Genomic DNA, 26202 nt, shown 5'->3' with positions numbered 1-26202 from the left:
CTATTCACATGAAGTGATGTGGCCAACTGGCTCGAGAGCCCTGTGGCAATCCATTGGCCCTGGTGGCCCAGGAGTGACGGCACCTTCTTCATTCACCTCCAAGAAGGCATTAGTCTCTTTGGAAGAAGTCAGTTTCCTCGTGTGGCAGACTTCTGTACAACCCGAGTTCCTTTTTCCGTGTTTGTTCTTCAATCTCCTCTTGTATGTCTGATATGCTAAGTGTTAAAACATACAAGTATTAACAATCACTTTAACAAAGAGTCTAATTTGGTGACACTGTACACTTGTCAATCCTTCAGGTGTCTGGGTGGCATCATGTATGTATAAACACCCAGGAAAAAGAAGGGGGAAGAGAGAAAGTTATGGAACAGAAGGATTCGGTGTATCAGAATGACTCTTTTGTCTGGAGTGAATCACATTTGTGATTGAGGCTCATTCATCAGGTTGCTGACAGCTCACAAACTCATATATTCATTCATTCACTCATTCAGTTAGTCAGTCAGCTGGCAAATCCTGCAAGTGCTTGCTAGGAGTAGGACACTCTCCTGGGCTCTGGGCTGGAGCTGGGAATGAGCCTGAAATGATGCTTCCCTCAGTCTCTCCAAGAGAAGGAATGAAAACATGGGTCTGAGACCAAGAGTTTGACTCTAATATGATTTATCTTATCTGTTGGGGAAATTAAGCCGCACGTATTCCTTATATTGTTTATTGATTGTTATTTCTGTAATCAGTATATAATAACAATCAGCAATCAGTACATAATCAGTTCTATCAGTAATCATTGAGTCTTACTCAGACCTAATTCCCTAACAACAGTGAAAATGTACCATGGCCCAAGATTAAAATATATATATGTATGTGAACATATTAATATATATATTTTTCTTTTTCCACTTTTAGATTCAGGGGGTCCATGTGCATGTTTGCTTCCTGGGTATATGCGGTGATGCTGAGGTTTGGGAAACAAATAATCTTATCATCCAGGTAGTGAGCACAGTACCCAACAGTTCGTTTTTCAACTTCTGCCCCCTCCCTCCCCCTTCTAGTAGTCCCCAGTGTCTATTGTTGCCATCTTTATGTCCATGAGCACTCAATGTTTAGCTCCCACTTATAAGTGAGGTTTTGGTTTTCTGTTCTTGCATTATATATATTTTTTAAATTTACCCTCTGTGAACACACATAATAAATAACTCCAAAGTAATGTATATTTGGCTGCACTCATATGTGCATACACATATATATTTCAATATTTGTATATGTGTAATATTTCATATTTGAAAAATATTTCACAGCCATTCAGCACAAGTCTTAGTCACAGAAACATTGAAATAACTTGGCATTTGGGAGACTTCAAGGCTTTTAATGAGACCTACCAAACCAATGCTTAAGAGCAGCAAATGTCACTTTGGAGCTCAATGATTGCTCATGGAGATCTTGTCATAACAAGTTACGAAGTCTAAGTTCTGATAGTGGATTCACTTTTTTTTTTTTTTTTTTTTTTTTGAGAGGGAGTCTCGCTCTGTCGCCCAGGCTGGAGTGCAGTGGCGGGATCTCGGCTCACTGCAAGCTCCGCCTCCCAGGTTCACGCCATTCTCCTGCCTCAGCCTCCCGAGTAGCTGGGACTACAGGTGACCACCACCACGACCGGCTAATTTTTTTGTATTTTTAGTAGAGACGGGGTTTCACCGTGTTAGCCAGGATGGTCTCAATCTCCTGACCTTGTGATCCGCCCGCCTCGGCCTCACAAAGTGCTAGGATTACAGGCGTGAGCCACCGCACCCGGCCGGGGATTCACTTTTGTGAAGTATATTTGTTTATAATTATAAGCTCATTTTCAGATTTTTTAAATATTTTTCTGTGAAACTCCCACTTGTGCCAAACTATCCTGTCTATGCACCTTATCGTCCCCAGAAATGTCAGGCTTTCAAAAAGCGTATCACAGTGTAGTCCCAGCTACTCGGGAGACTGAGGCAGGAGAATGGCGTGAACCCGGGAGGTGGAGCTTGCAGTGAACCGAGATTGTGCCACGTGCTACACTCCAGCCTGGGGGACAGAGCGAGACTCCATCCCAAAAAAAAAAAAAAAAATGCATCACAGGGGCAGCAGAGGCAAGTTTGGATTGAAAAAAAAAGGTCGATAAGTTGGGGTGAACAATTTTCTGTCAGTTATTTCCTACCCAATGTGAGTTCACCCACCTGCAACAATAAGAAATCCATCTATCAGCTGGAAGAGTCCATAGGCCAGTGGGAAACTCAACATCTGGACCAAGTGCTCAGCAGTGAAAGATAACTGGAGCATGGTGATGCACATCTGAATATTCTGAGCTCCAGTTTCTAAGGAAATCGTCCTGCACCTAGCAAAGAAAAAAAGTTTCAAGAGTAACGCACTAGCAATAAGAACTATTCTCACATTTTCTCATATGCATCATAACAATTAGAAGCTATGACCTCAGGCCACAGAAAATGTGTACTCATTCCATAGTTATTTGCTGAATTCCTACTCTGCAGGTGGTCTTCTGAGAGGCACAGTGGAGTGGGGCTTTGCAAACCCTGCTCTAGGCATCTGAGTGAAAAGACAAAATAAACACACAGGAAAGGCTCAGCAGCAACACAAGACAAAGTGTGGCCAAAGGCCATGCAGATGTAGAAATTCAGAAAATGGCAGAAAGGGTGAGAGAAGGCTTCATAGAGGAGTGGGATTAAAGGATGGAAAAAAATAGAAGAAGCTTTTGATAAGGGGGAAATATTATAAAAATTAAAGTGCCAGGGACAGGTGTGAGTGTGGCCTATTCAGCAGGGAATAATCAGTTCTATCAGTAATCTGATTAAAATATGCAGTAATTGCATATACTGTAAGCCAATCTGCACAGAGGAGAGGATTGGAGGAGATGAGAAGGGAAGGTTGAGTTAGAGATATGATGCAGGGCATGGTGGCTGATGCCTATAATCCCAGCACTGAGAGGCAGAAGTGGGAGGATTACTTGAGCCAGGAATTCAAGACCACCCTGGGCAACAGAGTAAGACCCTGTCTCTACAAAAAGAAAAACATATATATATATAAAGACCTATGAAACAATATAAACTAAACAACACTTAAAAACAAATAAACATGGCCAGGCGCAGTGGTTCACACCTGTAATCTCAGCACTTTGGGAGACCGAGGTGGGTGGATCACCTGAAGTCAGGAGTTTGAGACCAGCCTGGCCAACATGGTGAAACCCTGTCTCTACCAAAAACACAAAACTTAGCCAGGCATGGTGGCACATGCTTCTGTAATCCCAGCTACTTGGGAGGCTGAGGCACGAGAATCGCTTGAACCCAGGAGGCAGAGGTTGTACTCCAGCCTGGGCAACAAAGGTCTAAATAAATAAATAAATAAACAAACAAACAAACAAAAAACCCTAAATAAAGACCAAATACCTAAAATGGTTGTCTTTGGTGAGTTTGGTTATAATTTTTCTTTTTGCTTTCTACTTTTCTGTGTTTTATTGGTTTTCTGGTTGCATAAAATGAAATAAACCTCATTTGAAAAAGCCAAAGGAGGGAAGAGAGGGAAGACCTGGGCAGGACATTGAGGGCTGAGTTAAGCAGTTTCATGTCTCCAATTTATAAAGGGAGTCTGCAGGGGTTTATATGTGGAAGTGAGGAGATAAAAGAGGTGTTTCAGAAAACAAACAAGCATCTGTGTTTAAGTTGGACTGGAATGGGGAAGTAACAAGGGTGTGTAATGAGGGGGTGAAATTGCAGTCAATGGTACAGGGCAAGCTCGGTGTTCATACTTTATTTCTACTTACTCTATTGCTTGCTACACTTGCCTCAAACCACCCTCACTTCTTTCAGACTTTTGTCAAAAACTCAATATGATTAAGCTACAAAGCTGGAACCCACACCTGCACCATTCATGAGCCAAATCTCAGTCCTGGCCTTTGTCAGGCTATCGGTTTTGAAAAAGATGAGATTGTGGACTACATCTTGCCATAGGAGTACTTTCTGTCCAGAGCCAATTGCATTTCAACCACTCAACAGACTGTGTTCCTAATTGTTAAATTTGGAAAAAAAAAAAAAAAACCCAGGTCTAAATCCTAACTCCACCATTTTCTAGCTCTGTGAACTTGGTCAAGTCACTTAATTTCTCTGAAGGATCTGCTCATCAGTAGAATGAGGGTAGTGATAGGATCTACTTCTCAAGCTTGTAGTAAGAAGTAAATGAAATAGATGGAGTAAAGCTTTACCGATCACTTAGTACAACCCTAAATGTTCCCCAAGTGGACTGGAAGTAGCATAAAACCAATTAAAAATTCCCATCTTTCACCTTTGGAATTCAACTGCATAGTTTACTTTTCTTTAAGAAATTTTTTCTGCTTTTAAAAGTAGTACATACTTATTGAAAAGCTTCAAAAATATACCAAGGAAATACTAAAGAACTAAAATTATCCTTACTCTCCCTACTCCGAATTAAACATTGTTACCATATGGTATATTTCTTCCAGTATTTTTTGATGCATAGAACTCTTTTTGCTTTCTTCTACAAAGTGGGAATTAAATACACGTCGTTTTCTATTCTTTTCTAACTTAAATTTATCTCTTCTTATCAATTTGGCCTTTGCTTTAATTTACATAAAGAATTACCACAATATTTTCCATGAATTGCCATAAGTTATCCTGCTCCATTCCACTGTGTAAGTCAAAACTCTTCATGTCTCCTGACACAGGCAGCAAAGCCTACCAGTGGCAGTGTGTTAACTTTACCTTCCTCAAAAAAAGTTTATGGATAGTTTAACTATACCTTTGCCAAGACTGGTGGGTAAAAAGTGCCAGCAGAAAACCCGTGACATGGCCAATCAAAGGAAAGATGAAACTGATGGTCAGAAGGGTGATGTCTGAATTCCAAGATCCTTTCGCCAGGACCACACCAGCAACTGCGACCACCAGAAGGAGGACCCCACCAACAATGGCCCCAATCTGAAGCAAACAATAAAATAATTGCATATAAACTCAGGGTTTTTTGCTCTATGATACAAAGTCCATCGAGGTTGTAAAATGCTTGGGATCTAGAAATTTTAGAACAAAGTAGGGACTTAGAGATGACTGAATCCAATTTCACTTTGTAGAGGAGAAATCTGAGTTCCAAACTGGTCAAGTAACTTGCCTATGCTAGAAATGTGTGGAATTTGACACAAATCTAAGTCTTGTTTTAACATATCTACTTTTCCCTTCAAGTAGATTCTGCCAAAAGGATTGGGAATAGAGTTTTATTGTGGGTAGAACAAAAGTGCAAAATGAATGGGGTCTGACAATGAGCTTCCAACACCCCTGCACACACCTCTGTGACCCTCTGCTTGTGACCTCCAGTCTGACCTGCCTGACCATCTGCCTCCCCTCCCACCGCCCCTTCAACCACCAGCCCCTGCCTGCTGCTTTGGTCCCTGTCCTTCTCCCCTCCAAATAAAATCTACCCATTCTTCATTGGACAATCTGAGCTAATACTCATGATCACATGAGAAATACTGATGGAGACCTCTATCCTCTCCCAAATGGATACTGTTTCTTACTTTTGTTGTTTAACAAGAACAGAAACAAAAAGCCAACAATAACAAAAACAAATTGAATACTTTGAGTTTTAGATAAAATAGGAAGGAAGGATGGCCTAGGGTATTTTGGGAAAATCAGGATCTTGGCAAGCTCCTGTTCATATGTAGACAGTAAACTGTGTACCTAGTTACAGTGTCAACGTTGATTTGAAATGATTCAGGACGTGAAGGAGGGTGGTCGTAGGAAACTAGAGAAGACAACAAACAAATACACCATATACCCAATATACCATAAATGTGTTCTGGGGGTCATTTTTACTGTTTAAATACAGAGACAGACTAGACCCCTGCCTAGAAAAAGATGCTAAGACATAAGAAAGCCTCTTGGCCAGGCACGGTGGTTCATGTCTGTAATCCCAGAACTTTGGGAGGCTGAGGTGGGCAGATCATCTGAGGTCAGAAGTTTAAGACATCCCGGCCAACATGGCAAAATTCTCTCTCTGCTAAAAAAAAAATACAAAAATCCCCCAGGTATGGTGGCACATGCCTGTAATCCCAGCTATTCAGGAAGCTGAGGCGGGAGACTTACTTGAACCCGGGAGGTGGAGGTTGCAGTAAGCCAAGATTGCACCACTGCACTCCAGCCTGGGTGACAGAGCCAGACTCCGTTTAAAAAAAAAAAAAGAAAAGAAAGAAAAATGAAAGAAAGCCTCTGAATGTAACATCCCCTCTTCCTCTCTCTACCAAAGATTTCAAAATTTAAAATCCACCAAGAGCAAATGAGGAACACTTAAGTTTGTTCAGAAAATGTGTCAGATTTAAAATTAAAATAGAACTAAGAACAGAGAATGAAGATATACTAAAATAATGATAACATTAGCCTAGTTTTTTTTTTACTAAGGTGCTCTAGAATATTTATGCATATTATTAAATGTTTTGCCATAAATCCTATGAAATACCCAAAAGAAAAGAGTTTTCAATCTGCTCTTTACAGCAAATAAAACTGACATGTAAAAAAATTGTATCTGGTTTCTCCACTGACACTGATGGATTGATAAAGGAGCTGGAAACTCCAAAATCATGATTTTTGTTGTTGTTGTTGTTAAATGCCCTTTTAAGAAAAATAATCAAAAATAGAGTATTTGAAAAGCAAGAAGTGGCTCAAGCCTGTAATCCCAGCACTTTGGGAGGCCAAGACAGGCAGATCACGAGGTCAAGAGATCGAGACCATCCTGGCTAACACGGTGAAACCCCATCTCTACTAAAAAATAGAAAAAAATAGCTGAGCGAGGTGGCGGGCGCCTGTAGTCCCAGCTACTCGGGAGGCTGAGGCAGGAGAATGGCAAAAACCCGGCAGGCGGAGCTTGCAGTGAGCTGAGATCCGGCCACTGTACTCCAGCCTGGGAGACAGACCGAGACTCCATCTCAAAAAAAAAAAAAAAGAAAAGAAAAGAAAAGCAAGAAGTTTCCATGATCATTTCTCTCCTCTTGTTTTGAAACAAAATCATAACTACCACACTGGAAATTTTCTCCTACTGAAATAACAATAATAAATGTGGAAAAGGGGCCAGGCACAGTGGCTCATGCCTGTGATCCCAACACTGAGAGGCCAAGGCAGGAGGATTCCTTGAGGCCAGGAGTTGCAATCCAGCTGGGCAACATAGCAAGACCCCATCTCTAAAAAAAATTTATTTTTATTAGTAGGGCAGGATGGTGCATGCCTGTAGTGCTAGCTACCTCAGAGCTTGAGATGGGAGCATCATTTGAGACTAGGAGATCAAGGTTGCAGTGAGCTATGATTGCGTCATTGCACTCCAGCATGAGTGACAGAGCGAGACCCTGTCTCAAAACTTAATTAATTTTTAAAAATAAATGTGGAAAAGATGGGACTGTATTCCATGAGTTCAGCTAAAAAAAGAGAGTGAAAATCAAGTGTGCACCATTGATGTTAAAGTCATCCACATGCATTACAAATGTACTATACTAGGCCATCTTCCAGCTCTCTCTGCCCAGCTGATTTGTCTGCTTGGCAAGCCCTCTCCTCTCCTTCTCCATCGCACTGAAGGAATGGTGGGAGTTGTTTGGCCTTGTGCCTAACTGGGAAAACAGGGTCCATTGGCACAGGCATATGGAGTGGCAGTGTTCTGTGAGGTAGAGCCAAACAATAAACCACAGAACAAAATTAACTGAGATTTACTACCTGAAACTCCAAGTAATCCCAAATGTTTATTTCTTTATAAATGTAAAATATAACCAAAACATTTTTTAAATTTTCATGAAAGCCACACATATTATAACCTTCTATCTGCTACAGTGATACATAATCAGAAAAAAAATGGAAAGCACCCCTAGGAGACTCACATCACTGTTAAGAATGCCTCCCCTTCACGTTTTGTTTTTTTATTTTGTTTTGTTTCGTTATTAGAGATGGGGTCTCACTCTGTGATCCAGGCTCGAGTGCAATGGCACGATCATGGCTCACTGAAGCCTCAGCCTCCTGGCCTCAAGCAATCCTCCCACCTCAGCCTCCCAAAGTTCTGGGATTACAGATGTAAGCTGCTGCACCTGGCCTCTTGAATTATTTTTAAAAACCGTTTAACAAAGACATCTGCTTGTTTCTCCAGCAGACAAAGGGCAAGACTGCAAAGACAAGAGGAGGTAGAAAGTTCTAGTCACCATCATTCCATAGCTAGACTCCTCAGTGCTCTCTGGATGATTTCATTTAAACAGTCTTATTCATGTAGTCAGCAGCCCTTGCTCATATGTACAAATGACAGCTTTGGCAGTGCCCCCAGGAATGCTTCTGCAAAACAGCCCTTCCTCCTACTCTTCCAATAAACCAGCCATATTCCTAATGGGGCGCCCTTCCATGCTCACTTAAACAGCTGCTGCCTCAAGAGCACCTGTGTGAAGCATTGTGCATGCATGGGCCTGGGCTCTTCTGTCCAGACACAGCTTTAGCTTTTCTGACACTAAATCAATAGTTGCTTGTTTTCCAGGATGTCATAAGCCTCGGGGTACAGGCCTATGGGAGTGGCAGAGCAAGGCTTACAGGGTGGAGGAAATACAATCACTGGATCCAAAACCGCAGGACGTGTAAGGAGAATTTCTGGGTGTGGGGCTGTACTCGCCGAGCTCACTTGTCCCAGCCACTACTCGCTTCTGTCTTTCAGGCCCCTGAGTCTGAGGATGTGCCAACAGTGGCCAGGGAGCTGCTCACCTTGAGAATGATTTTGGATTGTTTTGGCCATCTGTAATTCACATAGACACCGAAGGCCACAGGGATAGTCAGGCACACAAGGGTAATTCCTAAAGAGAAGAAAAATCCATCAGAGTGTTTCCCCTGTCACCCTGATTGCACAGCACTTCTCAACAACTTCCATTTTGTTTAGATAACAGCTTTAAACTGACATTTTCCCATGCCACTTTCCAAATCTGGACAAACGCCTACAATATTGGCTCCAAAGTTATATAAGCTGCTCATAACATTTTGTGTCTTGTTTGTGAGTGCCTTTCAGAACATATTATCAAAGCAGAATATATTAAATAACTTACTGATCAGAAAAAAGTTGCACATAAAATCATGGTTTCTAAATTAAGGTTTCCCTCAAGTTTTACAGATTCAGTAGGCTCCCACTGTTGTGAGGAAGTGGTTTCATTTATGGTTTTGAACTATGGGCCATGGGTTGTAAGCCCTCAAGGTGTTTACCTGATACATCAGATTGACACTGACAGTCTTAAGAATCATAATGTCGGCCAGGCGTGGTGACTCACGCCTGTAATCCTAGCACTTTGGGAGGCCAAGGTGGGCGGATTGCCTGAGCTCAAGAGTTTGAGACCAGCCTGGGCAACATGGTGAAACCCAGTCTCTACTAAACACACAAAAAATTAGCCGGGTGTGGTGGTGTGAACCTGTAGTCCCAGCTACTCGGGAGGCTGAGGCAGGAGAAGGCAGAAGTTGCAGTGAGCCGAGATCACACCACTGCACTCCAGCCTGAGTGATAGAGCAAAACTCTTTCTCAAAAAAAAAAATAGTACCTATCACTTCTCCAAAAACTGACCATACTAGAAAAGGCAGATCATTTCACCACATTTCTCTTCTAAGCTTGGTAAACCCACAGAGATCTTTAGGAAAATGGCAGACTTTAAAGAGACATAGTATTCAGAAGAGGAGACAATGAAAGAAATATGGGTGTGACTGTGACATGTAGATGAGTTTTCATAATCAGTAAGAATTATTTACGTTCAACCTCCAAGAAAAAGTCAAGATTCGCAGGCAATGTGAAAGGTGGTCACAGGAAGGTCTAATTAGAGCCACTAGATCCAATTAAACCTTGGAGCACAAAGAGTCCAATTGCTTTATAGTCTAGTTATATAAGGGTTTGATTCTTGCTTTTTCAAAGTAAATTATCTGGCTTTCTTTTTTTTTTTTTTCAAAAATGCACTCTTATAGGGGTGAAAGTTTGCACTTTGTAGTCATATTCCCAGGTTAGAACTCCAGTTCTGTACTCACCAGCCGCATAATTTTGATCAAGTTACTAAACCTCTTGAAGCCTAAAGATTTAGGAGATTGAACTGGTGACAGAATCTACACTGTAGGGTTCTTTAAGGAATTAAATTAGGTACTACAAAAAAAAAAAAAAATCCCTGCATAAAGAGTTATGTAATTAAGAACAGCTATTATTAGTGTCATCACCATTACTGTTAGTCCTCCATTTCCCAGGCCCATACAGACCTATGTTCTGATAAGGAACGGTGAGATTCTGCTGAAGACTCCAGGACCAGGTGTAGAGATAAATGCAGAGTGGCATCATTCCCAGGGCGGCCACGGTGGAACAGGTTGTCATACTGATGCTGAAATTAAAATTAATACAATGCTTAGGAGAGAGCATTGGACATGAAGAATTTAGTCTTTACCAAAAACAACTCCTGGGACACAATTTCCTAGAGATTACACGGACTAAGCTCCTTGGAGCTCATTTCTCTCCTATTATTTAACAACACGATGGCTATATTTGTGGTCTACAAAGAGATTTCCAGCAGTTCTTGTCATCCATCAACTACCTAATGTTTATTTTACTATCTACTTGCCTTAAACATTCTGCTATAGGCACTATAGAATTCTTCTCTTATCTAGTTCTTTTTTATTGAAGTATAATCCACAAGCCATAAAATTCATCATTTTAAATTATACAATTCAGCAGTTTTTAGTATAGTCACAACATTATGCAATAACAGCACCATTTCCAGGATACTTTCATCATCTCAGAAAGAAACCCCATCCCCATTAGCAGTCACTCCCCAGTCCCTCCTTCCCCTAGCCCTTAAATAGCACAAATCTACTTTCCATCTTTACAGGATTATCTGTTCTGGACATCTTAGATGAACAGAATCATACATGTAGCCTTTTTTCTGTGTCTAGCTTCTTTCCCTTAGCATAACATTTTCAAGGTTTGATAACAGTTTGACTGTCCTCTCCAACTCTCATGGTGAAATGTGATTCCCAGCGTTGGAGGTGAGGGCAAGTGGGAAATGTCTGGGTCACAGGGGCACATCCCTCTTGAACAGGTTGGTGCCATTCTCGTGGGATTCACTGAGTTCTCACTCAGTTCTTATGAGCTCTAGTTGTTAAAAAGAGTCTGATACCTCCTTCCCCTCTCTTACCATGTGATGCCTGCTCCTCTTCCCCTTCCACCATGAGTGGGGTCTTCATGAGGCCCTCACCAGACGCAGATGTTGGCACTATACTTCTTATGTACAGCCTACAGACCCACCAGCCAAATAAACCTATTTTCTTTAGAAATTACCTACCCTCAGATATTCCTTCATGGCAACACAAATGGGATAAGACAAGGTTTATCCATGTTTTAACATATATCAGAGCTTCATTCTTTCTATGTCCTTATTTAATTAACATAGTATACCACATTGATTTTTCTGTATATTGAATCAACCCTGCATTTTGAAACAAATCATATTTGGTCTTGGTGTATAATCCTAGATTCAATGTGATAGTATTGTTTATTGAAAATTTGTGCATGTATATTCATAAGAAGTATTGATGTGCAGTTTTCTTTTCTTGTGATATCTAGTTTTGGTACCAAGGGGATTGGAAGTGTATTAGGCTGTTTGCATGGCCATAAAGAAATACCTGAGGCTGGGTAATTTATAAAGGAGGGTCAAAGATCTGCAGGCGGTACAAGCATGGTTCCCACATCTGCTCCTGGTGAGGACCTCAGGAAGTTCACAATCACTGCAGAAGGCAAAGGGGAAGCGGGAGCAGGCATCTCACGCGGCCAGAGGGGCGCAAGAGAGTAAGAAAGGGGAGGTCCCAGACTTTCAAACAATCAGATGTCATGTGAACTAACCAAGCAAGAACTCACTTATCACCAAAGAGATGGTATTAACCATTCATGAGAGATCCACCCCATGATCCAGTCGCCTCCCACCAGGCCCCACCTCCAATACTGGAATCACATTTCAACATGAGATGTGGAGAGGACAAACACCCAAACTGTATCACCAAGTTAGAATGCCACAAAGCTGACTAAACGCCTGCCCAGTATGAAGTATTAATAAATATCTGTCAGGAAGAAGTCACCCAAACACCACATGCCATAAGCTCCCCATTGGATAGAGCAGTGGCCCCCACAGTCGCTGACCTGCACACAGAGCAAGTTGGTTAGGGCAAGGGAGGGTACAGAACCACAGAGAAAGGGAACTGATGTGAGATGCTAGACTGAATTAAGAATTCTGTTCCAATTCTGATATCATGTGATCCTATGATTAGAAACTGGGTTTGGGCCAAGTGTGGTGGTTCACGCCTGGGATCCCAGCACTTTGGGAGGCCAAGACAGGCAGATCACCTGAGGTCAGAAGTTTTAGACCAGCCTGGCCAACATGGTGAAACTCCATCTCTATGAACAATACAAAAATTAGCTGGGGGTGGTGTCAGGCACCTGTAATCCCAGCTACTTGGGAGGCTGAGGCAGGATAATCACTTGAATCCAGGAAGCAGAGGTTGCAGTGAGCCAAGATCATGCCACTGCACTCCAGCCTGGGCAACAGAGTGAAACTCCATCTCAAAAAAAAGAAGAAAGATGAGGCCGGGTGCGGTGGCTCAAGCCTGTAATCCCAGCACTTTGGGAGGCCGAGACGGGCGGATCACGAGGTCAGGAGATCGAGACCATCGTGGCTAACACGGTGAAACCCCGTCTCTACTAAAAATACAAAAACTAGCCGGGCGAGGTGGCGGGCGCCTGTAGTCCCAGCTACTCGGGAGGCTGAGGCAGGAGAATGGCGTAAAACCAGGAGGCGGAGCTTGCAGTGAGCTGAGATCCGGCCACTGCACTCCAGTCCGGGAGACAGAGCGAGACTCCGCCTAAAAAAAAAAAAAGAAGAAAGATGAAAGAAAAGAAAGAAAGAGAAGAAAGAGAAAGAAAGAAAGAAAGAAAGAAAGAAAGAAAGAAAGAAAGAAAGAAAGAAAGAAAGAAAGAAAGAAAGGAAGGAAGGAAGGAAGGAAGGAAGGAAGGAAGGAAGGAAGGAAGGAAGGGGAGGGAGAAACTGAGATTTGACATAGAAGTAGAGTGGTGAGTTAGAGTACAAATTAAGATTTCTAGACTTCAAAATGATGGTGTGATACACAAAAAAGCTGAGTCATTTAGCATCAATTTGAGGGGCTGTGTTAAGTAAGGTGATAGTGGGACATCCAGTCTTTGGTGAACAAACCTGGGAAGATTTCTAAAGACAATTAGTCTGTTTATCTCTGTCATTATTGGGGTTGTCTCTGGCCACCTTGGAAAGTGAAATGTGGGTTTGTGAGCTGGATGAACCAAACCAAAACCAACAGCCATGCTACATAGCTTTACCAGGAAAACAACTGAGACCATCAGAAGGAAGTTGTGGTCTTTGTTCAACAAATCCAGAATGATTTCTAATGGAAACTAGTTTGTTTATCTCTGTTATTATTGAGGTTAATTGTCTCTAAGTAAAAAGGTTAACACATTTTAAGTGCAACAGACCTTAAGAACTTTTAAGTACCTAATGTCTGTGGTGGAGGGGGAAGAGTACTTGGTTTGGAGTCCTCAAAAACTGTGTATTGTGATTACTGCTATGGTCTGAATGTGTCCTTCAAAATTCATAGGCTGGAAGTCAAATCCCTAAGGCAACAGTATTGAGAGATGGAGCTTTCTGGGAGGTGTTTAGGTCATGATGAATCCACCTTCATGAATGAATTAATGCCATTTTAAGAGGACTCCACCGAGGAAGTTTATTCCTTTTTGCCCTTCTCTCTTCCACCACGTGAGGAGCAAGAAGGCCCTCACCAGACAATAGTTGCCAGCACCTTGATCTTAGACTTCCCAGCCTCCAGAATGTAAGAGAATAATTTCTCTTCTCTATACATTATCCAGTCTCAGGTATCCTGTATAGCAGCACAAAATGTACTAAGACAATTACTGTACTGTTATTGCATTATATGAACTAAGTTACTGCTTCACACATTTGTAATTTGTTACATTCTTTTGTTTTTTGAAATGGAGTCCCACTCTGTCGCCCAGGCTGGAGTGCAGTGGTGCAATCTCAGCTCACTGCAACCTCCGCCTCCTGGGTTCAAGTGATTCTCCTGCCTCAGCCTCCTGAGTAACTGGGATTACAGGTGCCTGCCACCACACCCAGGTAATTTTTGTATTTTTAGTAGAGATGGGGTTTCACCATGTTGGCCAGGCTGTCTCAAACTCCTGACCTCAGGTGATCCACCCGCCTCGGCCTCCTAAATTGCGTGAGCCACCACGCCTGGCCGTAATATATTGTGTTTTTGTATTTTCCATATATACTCTTAGTCTACATTTTTTATTTAGGGAAAAGCACTTAGTTACATTAACTGATAGTTAATATTTTACATACTTTAAAGCCTCCTTTGCTATAAACCAGGGAGAGGAAGAAGAGCCCATAGTGCATGTAGAGAAAGAAAGAGAGAAAGAGAGAAAGAGAGAAAGAAAGAGAGAAAGAAAGAAAGAAAGAAAGAAAGAAAGAAAGAAAGAAAGAAAGAAAGGAGGGAGGGAGGGAGGAAGGAAAACTGAGATTTGAGAAGCAAGTAAGCAAAACATCATGTTGTACACCATAAATATATATAATTTAACTTGTCAATTAAAAATAAATTTCTTTTAAAAAGTCAGTGGAGAGCTGGGAGGTTATATTTCATGAAAGCTAAGAAAAGAGAGCTCCCAAATGAAGGCTAAATGCCAATAAAAATCAGAGAGGATGAGAACTGAAGAACTAGATTCAGTACGATTCAACCTTACCCCACTTTTTGGTGCCTTCCATCCCAAATCTATTCTTTCCATCTCAATCTTACTCCCAGTCCCCAAGCTAAGGCTGTATTTTGTACTTACCTGAGTGATAGAACCAGTGAAAGAATGCATTAGTAAAATTAGGGGAAAGAAAATAAATGGAAAGAAGATACCCATCAGACCAATCAAATATTTTATCTTTCAATTTGCTGGAAAAAATTACACAATCTGTTTAAGCACGTACGTACTGTTTATAGACACTGTGCTCATTCTGTGTGCAAGACACAAATGACTGACAGAGAAGCAGACTGCCCTCCTGCTCTACAAAGGAGAAGGAAGAGGCCCTTCATATGTCAAGGTTTTCTGCAGAGACAGCGAGGGTCCTTCTGCACTTTATTGAGTCTACAAGTCATCCGTCACTCTTCCTCCTAATATATATCACCATTGCTTCCATCCAATTACCTGCCTATAAAACAATACGTCTATGACTACTTCAACATTTTCTGCCAGGAGAATGTTTATACTCTTGACAAAGCAGCATCTATTTTACTTCAATGATACTAAAAAGATTCCCTCTGTGCTCTCCCTCATTGCTGGTAACAATGGTACACCACAGAGGGTGTCTGGCAATATCTAGGAAAATTAGCGATCCTCCTTCTAGGATTCTGAATCCATGGCCCTCCGGACACAGTTTTATTGACATTGGCTCATGAATTATACACACACTGTACCCTACAGAAGTGCTTATGTATCTGTCCATCTGTGCCAGAGTGAGCAGCATAAGAGCCAGGTCCTATTTTCCTCTCCATCTCTAGGAGCTGGCATAGTCTCATGCTGTAGCACATTGGAAGAGCTCGTTAAATACTTACTGAATAAATGTATGAATCGAAGAATGACCCAGTGTCAACACACTGGTGCTACAGAAATATTCTGTCTCCCTCATATGTCATGTATCTGCAGGTGAACATTGCTAAAAATCTTACTGAAATGACCCCTTTATACTTAGTTCATATGGTAAACAGCCCATAGCAATCCAGAAAAAGAGACTTTCTATAAAATTATGCTCTTCTGGCAGGGCATGGTGGCTCATACCTGTAATCCCAGCACTTTGGGAGGCCAAGGCGTGCGGATTACCTGAGATCAGGAGTTTGAGACCAACTTGGCTAACATGGCGAAACCCCGTCTCTACTAAAAATACAAAAATTAGCCGGGCATGGCAGCACACGCCTGGAATTCCAGCTACTCCAAAGGCTGAGGCAGGAGAATTACTTGAATTACTTGAGCCTGGGAGATGGAAGTTGCAGTGAGCCGAGATCATGCCACTGAACTCCAGCCTGGGTGACAGAGCGAGACTCTGTCTTAAAAAAAAAATAAAAAATAAAAAATAAAAAATAAAAAATGCTCTTCCAAGACAAAAGCAAGTAAAATTTTAAGAAGCAAATATTTAGCTGATTGGTGATCCTTTCAGATCCAGACTTAGATAACTTACAATTATGTGTATACATCCTTCTACTCTTTTATTTTTCTTTTAAGCAGTCCATTTATTTCATGATTGTTTGTTAAATCAATAGGACTTTTTTTCTTTCATCATTTTTCTTTTTAAAGGAACCAGACCAGGTGCAGTGCCTCACGCCTATAATTCCAGCAATTTGGGAGGCTGAATTGGTAGGATTGCTTGAGACCAGGAGTTTAAGAGCAGCCTGAGCAACATAGAGAAACCCTGGTCTCTACAAAAACAACAACAACAACAAAAAGTACAAAAATTAGCTGAATGTGGTGGTACACACCTATAGTCCCAGCTACTTGGGAGGCTGAGGCAGGAGGATGGCTTGAGCTCAGGAGTTTGAGGCCGCAGTGAGGTATGATCACACCACAACACTCCAGCCTTGGGGAGAGAAGGAGGCCCTGTCTCTAAAAACAAAAAAAGGAGCCTTATAATATACCTCACTCGGCAGCTTGGTTGCTTTTTTCCCCACTTCATCTATCACAGACATCCTCTCAGATCAGTACATTTAAACTTATTCTTTTAAAGAACTGCAAAGTATGCCATAATCTAAATATGCCATAATTTCTTCAATCACTTCATTAACAGTAGGTCAGTTGCTTTCAGTTTTTGCCATTATAAATAATGTTATAATAAACACTCTTATACATATTTCACTTGAAATGATTCTTTTCTTTCTGTGAATTCCCCAAGGCAGAATTCTATGTAAAAGTCTGTGTTTTTTGTTTTAATACATACTTCCAGATTACTTTCCAAAAAGATTGCTAAATTTCACAATCTTGCCTACTCTGGATGTGATCAGTCCCTTCTAATTGTCATGCCAGCATTGAAAAATTGATCTCACTCTTGTTACATTCTTCTTTTTTTTTTGAGATGGAGTCTCACTCTGTCACTCAGACTGGAGTGCAGTGGCGTGATCTTGGCTCACTGCAACCTCCACCTCCCAGGTTCAAGCAATTCTCTCTGCCCCAGCCTCCCGAGTAGGTGGGATTACAGGCACACACCACAACACCTGACTAATTTTTTTTTTTTTTAATTTTTAGTAAAGACAGGGTTTTACCATGTTGCCCAGGCTGGTCTCGAACTCCGGACCTCAGGTGATCCACCCACCTCAGCCTCCCAAAGTGCTGGGATTACAGGCGTGAGCCACCACGCCCGGCCTCCACTCTGGATTCTATCAGGTTGTGCTTTCTTTCATGTCAAGTGGCTTCTTCTGTGTCCTCCTCTCTAAACAATCTTGCTTGTCAGACTTCTTCTCAATTTGTAGGAGTTCTTTTAAAATTAGGACTCATATTGTCATGAATAATACACGTATTTTTCCCAAGCATGGTGTGTATCTTTGCCTTTGCTTATGACTTGCTATAATTAACATTTATATAGTCAAAGCTATTTTTTTGAAGGCTTCTGAGTTTCTTATCTTAAAGATGTACCCTGATCTGAGGGCATTCAAATATTGCCTTCTACTTTTTACTTTTATACTTATATGTTCAATTCACTTAAAATTTATATTTTACATGGTAACAGGTATAAGCCTAATCTATTTTTCTATTAATATATTGAGATGCAAGTGTGTCAATATAATTTACTAAAATAAACCATTTTCCACTATACTGAAGTGTCACCTTCATCATATATTAAATGGCCAAGTGTATACAAAATATTTTCTGGAAATTCTATTCTAGCTCATTGATAAATAACTTTATTTTTTCCCTGAACAAATACTAGACTAATTAGAGTGTTTTCATATATGGTAGGGCAAATACCTCCACATAAATTTTCCTTTTCAAACTTGTCTTAGCAGTTCTTGCATATATTTTATTCCATATGAAACCCGAATTACTATATCCTATTAAGAATGCTTACTTTAAGCAAAGACTTCTTCCTGACTGGTGGGCAATTTAAAAGAAAAATAGCAGTTTGCCACAGCTCTCAGACCTCTGTATCCACGAAGAGGATGTTTGGAAAGTTTTTTCCAACTTCTTAGTCTACGATAGTGCTACATTCCTTGACTGTCCATATTACCAAGTCCTGAATGGAATTCCATATTACATCACTTATCTCTTGAGCTTCTGGAGAACCAGCACAACATTTCTCTACTGAATGTCTTTGGCTCAAACAGCAGAAAGGTAAGATTCATGATTATGGGAAGCAAAGTGAGATTTATATCAGACTGATTCTATGTCCTTGATTACCTATATGATTGCTTCCATCTTTATTCAATTTTCAAGCCCATGGTGATCATGATATTGGTCAAGGACGGCAAGAGGTGATCCTGGTGCTCTGCCAACTGTTACAAAACCAGCAAGGCTGGAAAAGTACAGAGTGAATGCCTGTGAGCATAGTTGAAAGTCACGCCTTGTATTTTTAGCCATGAAATTCCAATGTAGCATAAACAGAGGATGTGGCTAAGTAGATCTCTTGACTTTTCATGTATAGGAAAATTTTTGGCAAAATCTAACTTCAGTATAACAAGATCCCACTTGCATTAAGAAGAATAGCATCATCATCTCCAAACTATTACAGAAAATAATGAGACAGATTCAGCAAGTCTAGACAAACAGATAAGTCTTGAACCCTACCTTAAAGCAGGGAAATTACATATATACACATTACATTAAAATGCAGTGTCACTAACATTTTGCAATTAGAGATTAAGTTATTCGTACATTGTTTTAATTTCAAAAATCCCATAAAATCAGGAACTCTGACTCTCAAACTATGAAACTATGAAAGTATATACTTGTGGCCGGGCGCAGTGGCTCACACCTGTAAACCCAACACTCTGGGAGGCCGAGACAGGCGGATCACAAGGTCAGGAGATCGAGACCATCCTGGCTAACACGGTGAAACTCCGTCTCTACTAAAAAAAAAATACAAAAAATTAGCCAGGCGTATTGGCAGGCACCTGTAGTCCCAGCTACTCGGGAGACTGAGGCAGGGGAATGGCGTGAACCTGGGAGGCGGAGTTTGCAGTGAGCTGAGATCGCGCCACTGCATTCCAGCCTGGGCATCAAAGCGAGACTCCATCTCAAAAAAAAAAAAAAGTATACACTTGCTTTCCGACTGAAATAAATAAAAAATTATCCAGCTAACCAGATGAACGCGGAGTGAGCTATAAGATCATACCAGCAGATTTGACCCTAGAATAGAGCTCAAGGCCTGATTTTCCATCCCTTGATATAAATGTTATCCTTGTTTGCTGCCTTCCAATAATAACAAGTATTTATTGAGCACTATGTGCTGGGTGTTACACCTCATGCTTTTACATATATTTTCTCTTTTCATTTACACTATAACTCTATGTGTGGGTATTATTTTCATTGTATAGATAAGGAAACTAAAGTACATAGAGACATGGAAGGTTGCATGAAGTCTCATGGATTCAGTCTCAGTTCTGTCTCCAAAGCCTTAAATGCAGAGGACCTTCAGTTTTCCACCAAGACATGTCAGATAGAGCTGAACAATTTGAAGTTCTATTTCCAGGTTCTCTCCTGAAGGACCAATAACTTCTTTAAAGTTCAAAGGTCAAAGTTGGCCACTGAGCTCCACAGGCTCCACCACCACCAGTGGTCAGAATCCTTTATCTGTAGCTGAGGACATAAATACATCCTTAGGGAAGAACGGGCCTCTTGTATATATCAAAAGTTCTCGAATAAAGATAGTGGGAGGCCAGGCGTAGTGGCCCACACTTGTAATTCCAGCACTTTGGAAGCCCTAGGTGGGAGGATAACTTGAGCCCAGGAGTTCAAGACCGGCCTGGGCAACATAGTGAGACCTCGTCTCTATAATAAAAAATAAAAAATTAGCTGGGCATGATGGCATATGCCTGTAGTCCCAGCTGCGCTGCTCAGGAGGCTGAGGTGAGAGGATCCCTTGACCCCAGAAGGCCAAGACTTCAGTGAGCCATGATTGTACCACTGCACTCCAGCCTGATGACAGAGTAAGACCCTGTCTCAAAAAAACAAAAAAAGAAAAGAAAATGAGAGATGTCCTGATCGTAAGTTGCATCAATAAATGGACACCTCTTTTCTTTCTTTCTTTCTTTTTTTCTTCCTTTTTTTTTTTTTTTTTTTTTTTTTTTTTTTGTCTCAGTCTGTCACTTGCCCAGGCTGGAGTGCAGTGGTGTGATCTCGGCTCACAGCAACCTCTGCCTCCTGGTTCCAAGCGTTTCTCCTGCCTCAGTCTCCTGAGTAGCTGGGATTATAGGCACGCGTCACCACACCTGGCTAATTTTGTATTTTTAGTAGAGATTAGGTTTTACCGTGTTGTCCAGGCTGGCTTCAAGCTCCTGACCTCAAGTGATCTGCCCACCTCGGCCTCCCAAAATGCTGGGATTACAGGTGTGAGACACCATGCCTGGCCTGGACCTCTTTCAAGGGGTAGTTTTTGTAATACACACAGGCAATCAGAAATTGTCATTCACTCATTCACTCATGTTTACTGAGTGCCTACCACTACCAGGCTGGCACTGCACATACAAAGATGAACAAGCCTTCCAGGAGTTACAGACATAGTAGGTGAGGCAGACAAGTAGCCCAGCTATTGCAATGCTTGCCAACAGATGATAAGGAAGGGTTACATAACTGGAATTATGGGAACAGACAGGAGAAACATCTCTGGGCAGTAGTTTCAGGAGAAACTAGGGTAGGGGAAGGGGGACATTTGGACTTCATATTTTGCTTTGCTTTTGCTACAGTCACAAAATACTTAATATTTAACCTCAGATCCACTCCTAAGCATACACTCAAGCGAAATGAAAGCTGAGACTCAACAGCATTATTCACAGTTGCCAAAAAGTGGAAACAATTCAATTGTCCATTGATGGATGAGTAGATAAAAAATGACATATATATATTATGATATATCATTATATATAGGGTTAGGGTTAGGAATACAGTTCCTAGAGCAGAGATTAAAACACAGACCCCAGGACACGATGTTCTTTTGCCTGCCTTATATAATAATAACAGTTCATATCATATTGTATGCCAGGTGAGATTCTAAACACTTTAGATATATTAACTCATTCAGTCCTCTCAACAGCTCATGATGTAGGAACGCTTCTCATTTTAGAAATGAGGCAAGTAAAGCACAGAGAATGTGCATAATCTGCCGAGAGGATCCAGTCAGTAAGTGACAGGTCTGCTTGCTGTTTCCAGAGCACTTAACTACTACACCGTACTGCCAGATCTTAATTTTCATATCCTACCCTCAAAGGTAGGAATTCTGTCTATCTCTAGCAGGATATATTGGGGAAAAAATACCACCTATTCTTCACCCCTCCCTTATCCGAGTCTGCTGTAATGTGACTTGGAAGCTCAGCACATCAAGAGGCAAAATCTACTTTCCTAATCCATGAAGCTGGACTGGCCTTGCAATCTGCATTGACCAATGGAATGTGGTGGAAGGATGAGGATCTGGTTTAAAGCCAACACTTCAAAAGACCTTTTCTGCTTTGCCTTTCTGAGAACCCTGCTGCTGCCATATAATTAGGTCTAGGCTCAGCTACTAGAAAATGAGAGATCATGTAGTAAGAGAGCCCAGTTCTCCAAGTTGAAGTCACCTGCATTAGTCCATTTTCACACTGCTGTAAAGAAATGCCCAAGACAGGGTAATTTATAAAGGAAAGGGATTTGATTGACTCACAGTTCCACATGGTTGGGGAGGCCTCAGGAAACTTACAAACATGGCAGAAGGTGAAGGGGAAGCAAGGACCTTTTTCACAAGGCAGCAGGAGAGAGAAGAAGAACAAAGGAGGAACTTCCAAACACTTATAAAACCATCACTCACTATCATGAGAACAGCATGGGGGAAACCATCCCCATGATCCGATCACCTCCCTCCCTTGACATTCGGGGATTACAGGCCCCTCCCTCGACAAATAGGAATGGGATGGGGACACAGAGCCAAACCATATCACCACTCGACACAAGTTTACATTTAACCAACTCCCCAGTATGTAAAAGAACCCAGCCATGATCAGCCAAACTTGGCCCAGAGGCAGGATAATTTTTAAGGCTCTTCATACATGTCAGCCAACTGCTTTCTAGAATAGTTATAAGGAAGGACAACAACATGACTGGAGGAGACAGAATAAGGTCATTTGGCATTGCAGACTGTGGGAACAACATGGGCAAAAGAAAGCTGGAAGAGTGTGGGTTATGTTCAGAGAACTATAAGCAGCCCACGTTGACTAAAAACCATTGTTCTTAAGGTGGCTAGTGGAACAAAAGAACCTGGAGAAATAATGTAGACCGGCTTAGTAGTTTCTACCAATTTAGTAGGTGTTGAGAAGACTTTTGTATGTATAACATGTTTGTTTTCTCCTCACAGTACCATGCAAGTAATGTTATGATTTCCAGTTACAGAGAAGAGGCCCAAGGTCAGGATTTGAATATAGGCAATCTGGTATCAGAGCCTGCCTTATCCACTTACTGCAAAGCCGTAATGGAGAGATTAAAGGTGCAGAGAACAGCACTTTCATTGCTGTGAAAACACAATTAGTCAAGAAAGAAATTGTGAGGGCCTGACCTGAGGAAGTTTTAGTGGAGACCGACAGGAAGCAAGAACTGTGAGCAACACAGCAAGAGGAGGGGCTACAGGGCTTGGCACTGGATTGAGTGGCCATGGTGAGAATGAGGGTAGTCACAGGGCAAGGCTAAGATGACAAGCCCAGGCAACTGCAAGAGGATGGGTGTCATCAATCATCTCATTTGCAGAACACACAAACCGGTTCAAATCAATGGATTCTGAAATGCCTGTGTGGGGTGAACACGTGGAGAACTGCAAGTGCACTGCGTGAAGCCGGAGTAAAGGCATGAGAAATATATTCAGGGTCATCCGCAGGGAGCTAAGTCTCCACTTCTTCATGTGTCAAATGAAGATGTTGTGCTAAACGCTCTTGGATTTTATCCAGCATTAAAAGCAGATAAAACTCTTATCAATGACAATCCACTGAGTTTTGCTTAAAACTGATTTTTGTTGGTAATCAATTATGACGAAATATAATCACTTGGATATTGTTTCACACTGGACAGGATTTTCTCCTATTTGGGTTTCTACTGAAAATTGATTTTGTTACTTTTGTACCTATAAGCTTCTAAAAATCTAATATTTAGTTTTTGTTTTTTGAGTTTTGTTGGTAAGATTCAAAATCAAAATTTAGAAAGAAAAGAGGAAACAGATAATATTTGTTGCACAGCTACTATGTGCCTGGCACCCTGAATACACACACACAAACACACACACACAAGTATATATTTCCTCCATAAAATATAGTCTTGTGTCAGCCAGGTGCCGGGGCTCACGCCTGTAATCCCAACACTTTGGGAGGCCGAGACGAGAGGATCACCTGAGGTGAGCAGTTTGAGAATAGCCTGGCCAACATGGCAAAACCCCATCTCTACTAAAAATACAAAAATTAGCTGGGCGTGGTGGCGGGTACCTATATTCCCAGCTACTCAGGAGGCTGAGGCAGGAGAATTGCTTGAACCCAGGAGGTGGAGGTTGCAGTGAGCCAAGATCGCATCATTGCACTCCAGCCTGGGCAACAAGAGCAAAACTCCACCCCAAACTATTATCTCTATGTGTGTGTGTGAGTGTGTGTACATATCTATACAGTCCTGTGAGAAACAGGTAAATTTAACCCCATTTTGCCAATGATGAGATAAGGCTTAGATAGGTTAAATAATTTGAACAAAGTTAAAGGTGAATTAAAGATAGAGTTGGCAAAAGAAAGTAAAATTAGCTTTATCTTTCATAGATTTCCTACACATTGGTGTTTTTATGACAACATTGACTAATAAGAGATTAAGGTTTAAATGTTCTCTTTCCCAGAACACAAGTGTTTGAGAACACTGAAGATTTATGCTGCTACTCAAAACAGAAGATCCAGTTGTGTTGCTAAATGTCATGGGGGAAATGTATCTAAACTGCAGACTGATGTAAAACAGATGTGAATTCAAATCTGAGTTCTGCCATACTGGTTTGTAGCATTTGGCAAGCTACTTAACCAACCAGAATCACAATTTTCTCAGCTGTAAAATTCAGAATAATAAAAGGCCATTTACAAGGTTATTATGAGCCCCAAGAAAATAAGCATGAAAGCATCTATCCCATGCCTATAGAGTACTTAATAGATATTAGTTTCCTTTTTCCTTCCAAAAACTTTTAGGTCCTGGAATTTATCTCTGATTTATGAACTTCATGCAAAGAATAGCTATCATTTCCCAGTTAAATAGTCAACTTTATTGAATTTGAATTAGCAATGAATATTAATGGCTTTTACCATGAAGGTAAAACACAAAATTCATCAAGTTATTTTTTTTTCAAATCTCTCATAAGTGGGCAACCAATAACACTACCATAGGAAAGTTAGTTCCTATTCTGCATGGTATGAGCCCATTAAAATTTATAGGTGAAATATGTACCATACGCTAAACATTCAGCACATGCGGGAAACTGGAAACCCATACCTGCCTCTGACTCTCACTGATGTCAACTCCCAGCTCAGTCATTACCTCTTATTCATCCATTCATGGTAGAGTAAATCTCAACTAAATGACATACACATGAAACAAAGACTTAAATTTATAAGCAGTTCTTTCCCAGGGCAGGAGGTGAAATGGTATGTCCATATGTAAGCAAAGAGTCTCGAGAGACCATTGATTTTAGTTCTTTTTCCAGTGCTGATCCCTCTACTCTTTCCTCAAATGCTCTTTTTTCCCCCCATCAAAACATGTAATCCAGAAAAGCGTGTGACTAATTCATCCTCATTAAAGTGTAAATAAGGGACAAGGCTTAATGTCTCCCAGAGGTATTTATCTACACCATAATTGGGAATAAGGTCACTGGCTTAAAGGGAAAGAATGCGAATCTAGTGATGATGTTAACCATCTGCAAAGCAACAAGAAAGAACTGTTTTAGTCCTGAGAGCCTTTGCGCTGCTCCTGAAGTCAAATCAACAGGCCATCCCAGCACTTAAAGCTGGATATGGCCACCAGGTGCCCCTAAAGCTCCTTTATCCAGTCCTCTAAAGTGCTTCTTTCCTAAAGAAGGTGCTCAGGCATCACTGACTGGAGCTACGGGAGTCTCATTCTGACTATGCCACCACAGCCACGACGGCTGCTACCAAACCACAATCATTAGCTTCTTGGGATTCTTGGCTTAAGTCCTGGGAGTTGCTAAAGAGGCCAGTGTAGGTAAGAATGAGCTCAAGCTTAGGAAGGGCCACTGGGTGAGGTGGAGACCGGCCTCCACTATCACATAGGAAACATATCCCACTGCTCAGACCAGCCAGTAAAGCAAATGATGACCAGCAAAGTAAATTTTGAGCACTGAAAATAAAGCCCACCCATGGCTGAACAAGTCTCTGTGATATTTGTGACATTTCCCAGTAAAATCTCTACCAAAAGATTGGAAGAGTGTTTAACACAAGAGTGTCAGTTATTCCCCCCAGGCAGGATAAGAGGCAGACTACTAAGCTTCCCTGGGGTTACTTACCTGAGATCCATATCTCCATCAACCCAGAAGGTGAAAATGTTAGAGATGGTGCCCCCCGGGCAGCAGCCCATGAGGAGAACAGCAATAGCTTGGACTGGCTTCAGAGAAAAGCTGATGGCCAGGAGATAAGCTGTGAAAGGCATGAGCCCAAACTGGCAGAGCAGTCCCACAGCAATGCCCCAGGGTCTCCTGATGTGCGACCACAGCTTCCGGATCTCCACGGAGCATCCCAAAGAGAACATAAGCAGCCCCATCATCACAGTGGACACCACTGTGAAAACGAGCTCCAGGTTTCCATGCACCTCCAGTCCCACTGGCAGCTCCTCCTCTGAACTGTTGGCAGGGCAGGCTGAGCTGCTGGAACAATTGGCTCTCAT

At 41.5% G+C, this 26202-nt stretch overlaps 1 protein-coding gene across 1 annotated transcript; it reads right to left on the bottom strand.

Annotated features, from left to right (window-relative positions):
- Positions 1-26202, bottom strand: SLC10A6 (solute carrier family 10 member 6). Its single transcript, XM_023198077.2, has 6 exons — positions 25826-26202; positions 10266-10384; positions 8751-8839; positions 4786-4961; positions 2196-2353; positions 1-215 (listed from the first exon to the last, which is right to left on the bottom strand). The coding sequence occupies exons 1-6, from the start codon at positions 26200-26202 to the stop codon at positions 1-3; spliced, it is 1134 nt and encodes a 377-aa protein (XP_023053845.2).

The sequence above is a fragment of the Piliocolobus tephrosceles genome, chromosome 3 (genome assembly GCF_002776525.5).
Source record: "Piliocolobus tephrosceles isolate RC106 chromosome 3, ASM277652v3, whole genome shotgun sequence".
Taxonomy (NCBI): Eukaryota; Metazoa; Chordata; class Mammalia; order Primates; family Cercopithecidae; genus Piliocolobus; species Piliocolobus tephrosceles.
The sequence above is the reverse complement of the archived record's forward strand: the minus strand, read 5'-3'. Positions and strand labels throughout refer to the sequence as shown.

Bases quoted from the DNA above. Each gene is read 5' to 3' on its own strand.
- SLC10A6 (XM_023198077.2), bottom strand. From the start codon at position 26,202: ATGAGAGCCAATTGTTCCAGCAGCTCAGCCTGCCCTGCCAACAGTTCA. The intron at 10,385-25,825 runs GTAAGTAACCCC...TTTTAATTTCAG, and splicing joins GATGGAGATATGGATCTCAG to CATCAGTATGACAACCTGTT. The intron at 4,962-8,750 runs GTGAGCAGCTCC...TGTTTGCTTCAG, and splicing joins AATCCAAAATCATTCTCAAG to ATTGGGGCCATTGTTGGTGG.